Raw genomic sequence first — 4,356 nt, forward strand, 5'->3', positions numbered from 1 at the left:
GGGGTTTCTGGCAACATCCTCAACGTTAAGGGTTAAACTCTTCATTCTAGACGCCACAAATCCTTCATTTACTGTTGATGGTAAACCAATGCGAGGAGTGCATACCGCCCCCTGCTGGATGGGGGGGAGTTAGACGGGAAGAAGATCTCGTGTTTAATGAAACCCATCTGGGTTCAGACCCAGTTCTGACAGAAACAATAACTCTGATGTCTCGTTCCTGACGTTCCCGTTCCAGCTTCCTGCGGCTCCTCTACGGTCGTCGGGTGTCCCGTATTTCCTTCATACGTTAGTCTTCAGGAACCTCCAGGTTTACAGTCAGACGTCCTTCTCAGAGGATGAATCATGTTTTCTTGTGTGGTATTTATTAGAAGCAGCGATTTCATTTCTAGAAACTACGTGGTGATGAGGAGCGTTCGCCATGCTGGATCATTTAGACCAGAACGTGCTCTTAACTTCATGTACCAATGCTCTGGACTTCCACCATCTTTATGATCCTGCTCATTAAAATTAACAGTCTGGCTGTAAAAAATAGATTTCCTGCTTCCTGCTAGATACTCTTATTCATTTAATCCCAAATGAAAAACCGTCCCCCTCTTATTTCTCGTTACACGTTCGTTTGCTGCTTTACTCTGTAATAAAGAATCCACATTTACCGGCATAAATCACAGTTGTTAATGAAGAATCAAACATCAGGTTTTGTCACCGTTTCTCCACAGACTTTGGCACAAACAGCACGTTGACTTTTGCATGGCATACATCATCCAAATTTCCTTTCTTTGAAGGCTAATGAGGGAATTCCACACATTTAATGAATATTCCACATTTTAAAAGCTTGTCTGAAAAGCTTGACCCGCCTTTGGAAGGTCTGGCCCGTCTGTCTCTTCATAAAAGCCCTCCCTCTTTCCAGCATCACTAACAAGCTTTGCCTCCACGGTACCGATCGCTTCACCTTTCGGTGAGAAGTTTGAACCCATTACAGCCACAAAAACATGGCCTGCTTTCCATAAAACGTGAGGAGTGGAGTTCTGCCTGCCAACGGCCCTAATTTACCTTTCTGACTCCTGGGTGAATGCCGAGCGTTTGTGTTTTTATAGGCGTGCAGGTCAGATGGACGGAGGATCGTTTACTCCACAGTGCCCGTCCTGTTCGCTGAAGCATCACCTGGCCTCGCCTTCACCCTGAAGCTCTGGGCCAGTAAAACTCAAAATAGAGACAGATCGCACTGATGGCGGGGTCCGGGTTTCTGTCAGCCGTTTTGATGGTCGTCACGTTTGGGGTCCACGGTTGTGTTCACTAATGCTCTGACCCGGGGTTCTGGTTTAGTCTTTGGAGACGCCAAGGAGAAGGTCAGGAGTACCTGCTGCCCCCACCCTCTAATGATTTCTTCTTCATCTCTGAGGGTTTGTACAGAAGCGAGTCCCCCCTCCACCAGAAGGATCCTTCCCTCTGGATCCTCCGACCCAGAGGCCTGACGTCTTCTACCCCGCTCCCTGGCCGATCGCTTTGGTCCTGGGCTTTTATGGCGAGGTCGGGAAGGGCCACAAGGAAATGAGCTGACCTCGGGGTCACGCGGAGTCAGGGGGCTGGACCGGACTGCGGCCTTACCTACCAAACTTTCTGGGCCGGTTTGAGTTGAAGGGGTGGGCGCAGTGCGGGGACAGGGCGCCACCGCCATGGACTGCCGTGGCAGGACTCTAACAGCCTGATGGGAGTTTGTTTACAAGCCCCAGCGGTCTTAAATCTTCTGGGTCTTTGCCCCCCCCCCCTCTGTGGCTCCCATCAACATCCTCTGAGTCCTTCTTTTCCTCAGCTCTTTAATACGGTGTCAGACATCTATTTATTACTCTGTTTTAACTGCTTTTCAAGAAGCGGTTACAAGCTGTTTGGGAATCCACCAGTGGGATTGGAGGGACGCCCCTCTAAGATGTTAATCTGTTGGTGATACGAAAGGCCGCTCACCCCACTAAAGCTGCTTCTACTGAAACCTCAGGAGCCTTTATGGCCCCATCAGGCACCCGTATGGACGACTTACTGCTGACCCTGCGACCTGACACTCCGACTCGTTACTTCTAACCTTCTTACTCCGACTCCCCGTTTGTTAGAGAATTTTTTCAAACTCTTAAAATGATCGTAAAAAAGTTTTCAAAGCGTTCCCTTGGAAACAGTCGTTTTCTAGGACATAGTTTCTGCAGAGCGGCAGGACTTCAGCAGGAATTCACCTCTGAGTTATGGGCGGGGCTGTTGGCGGGGAGTAATCCCGCCTCAGTGTGCTGTCATCCATCTGTTTTCACTCTCCCTCTAGCTTACAGCCCTCACACCTCCAGACACAACGGTGAGAAATACACTGTAAAAGGTGAAACATTGCATCAATTAACAACAGTTCTGTATTTTTCACATTTAAAATGATTCTTTTTAATCAGATTTAAACTTTCTGTTGATGGTTTACTCAACTTAAAGCTGTAATTGAACAAAAACTAATATGTTTAAATGTTTTCTTAATTGATTCAATGTTTCACCTTTTACTCTGTATGTCAGAGCTATCCAGACATACGGTTCTGATCCAGATTCCAGCTCAGACCAGGAAAACAAAGATCTTCATGGATCTATTTGTCTGCATCAGAATGGGGCGGAGCTGAGAGCTTGTGGCTCCGCCCAGTGCCTTTTCTATGTCACAAATAGAATCTTTTTAAACTGCATTTTTTAATCTGCTCCTGCTTCACCTGATTGAATAAATAAATACATCAAATGTCGTTTTCATCTTAATCTTCTCTCTACATTTCCTCCGAGTGGGTCTTCAACTTATCACAGACACAACAACATGTTAAAACTGCTTTTATTCCTGAAAAAACTGTTTGTTTTCCTGAGACTTGACCTTTCATGTAAAAGTGTTGTCCATCAGAAGCCTGTAATGGTCAGTACCGGCCTCTTTGGATCAGTACCGGCCTCTATGGGTCAGTACCGTTCTCTATGGGTCAGTACCGTTCTGTATGGGTCAGTACCGTTCTCTATGGGTGAGTACCGGCCTCTATGGGTCAGCACCGGCCTGTATGGGTCAGGTACTGGCCTGTACGGGTCAGTACCGGCCTGTATGGGTCAGGTACTGGCCTGTACTGGTCAGGTACCGGCCTGTACTGGTCAGGTACTGGCCTGTATGGGTCAGGTACCGGCCTGTATGGGTCAGGTACTGGCCTGTCCTGGTCAGTACCAGCCTGTACGGGTCAGGTACCGGCCTGTACTGGTCAGGTACTGGCCTGTACGGGTCAGGTACCGGCCTGTACTGGTCAGGTACCGGCCTGTACTGGTCAGGTACCGGCCTGTACTGGTCAGGTACCAGCCTGTACGGGTCAGGTACCGGCCTGTACTGGTCAGGTACCGGCCTGTATGGGTCAGGTACTGGCCTGTACTGGTCAGGTACTGGCCTGTACGGGTCAGGTACCGGCCTGTACTGGTCAGGTACCGGCCTGTACTGGTCAGGTACCGGCCTGTACGGGTCAGGTACTGGCCTGTACGGGTCAGGTACCGGCCTGTACTGGTCAGGTACCGGCCTGTACTGGTCAGGTACCGGCCTGTATGGGTCAGGTACTGGCCTGTACGGGTCAGGTACCGGCCTGTACTGGTCAGGTACCGGCCTGCATGGGTCATGTACTGGCCTGTCCTGGTCAGTACCGGCCCGTTTGCCTCCCAACCAGCCTCCTCCGGTCCCTGCCGCACATTAAGGCCTTCCCTGTAACCCAATAGCGGTTCTAACCGGCTCTGTGGCTGCAGAGCGGCCTGCTGCCTGCAGCTCAGTCCTGGGGTGTTGGGTGGCTAATTGGATCGGTTGGGTTAAATAAATGTTTGAGTTCTCCCGTGCACTGAGGGGACCCGGCGTGAGGAGCCTCTCATCTTTGCAGAGTGGGAGCGAGGCCAGATGAAAGGCAGAGGGCGGAAATGAGCTCATTAATGATAACATCAAACTTCTTCACAGTCAAACATGTCGGAGCGCTTTGAGGAGCTGCTGGTAATGAGAGCAAACTGACCCCAAACCCCCGTGTCGCTGCAGGTTTCAGATCCAGCGAGGAGCCGGCGACCCCGGCAGCTACCGGAGCCTCTCCGACTGCTTCCGGACCGTTCTGCGGACAGAAGGGTACGTTCTCTGGAGCTGCGGTTCCACCAGCTGCACATCAATCTTTGCTGCGGCATGTTCACAAACTCATCAGCAGCTTCAAAAACGAGTTAAATCCAAGCTGAACGCAGCGTCAGAGTCGAACAGAAATCCAGACAGTTTGGGGTTACCATGGTAACAGTTAGACAAAGCTCAACACTTTAGACTTGATATAAATATCTGTGAGTCTAAATGGCTTCATTATCAGGAGG

The 4,356-nt window shown here is 50.1% G+C and overlaps 1 protein-coding gene across 6 annotated transcripts in view; it reads left to right on the forward strand.

Annotated features, from left to right (window-relative positions):
• Nucleotides 1-4,356, forward strand: part of slc25a21 (solute carrier family 25 member 21) — a 92,885-nt gene that overhangs the window by 62,689 nt on the left and 25,840 nt on the right. For all 6 annotated transcript variants that reach the window (XR_002918802.2, XM_024268028.2, XM_036209948.1 and 3 more), the window contains one exon: nucleotides 4,043-4,126. Coding sequence is in view for 5 of the 6 variants with exons in the window: in XM_024268028.2 (XP_024123796.1) it covers nucleotides 4,043-4,126 (84 nt within the window). In the remaining variant the exon portion in view is untranslated. The remainder of the gene's footprint in view (nucleotides 1-4,042; nucleotides 4,127-4,356) is intronic.

Source organism: Oryzias melastigma, linkage group LG22, assembly GCF_002922805.2.
Source record: "Oryzias melastigma strain HK-1 linkage group LG22, ASM292280v2, whole genome shotgun sequence".
In the NCBI taxonomy this organism is placed as follows: domain Eukaryota; kingdom Metazoa; phylum Chordata; class Actinopteri; order Beloniformes; family Adrianichthyidae; genus Oryzias; species Oryzias melastigma.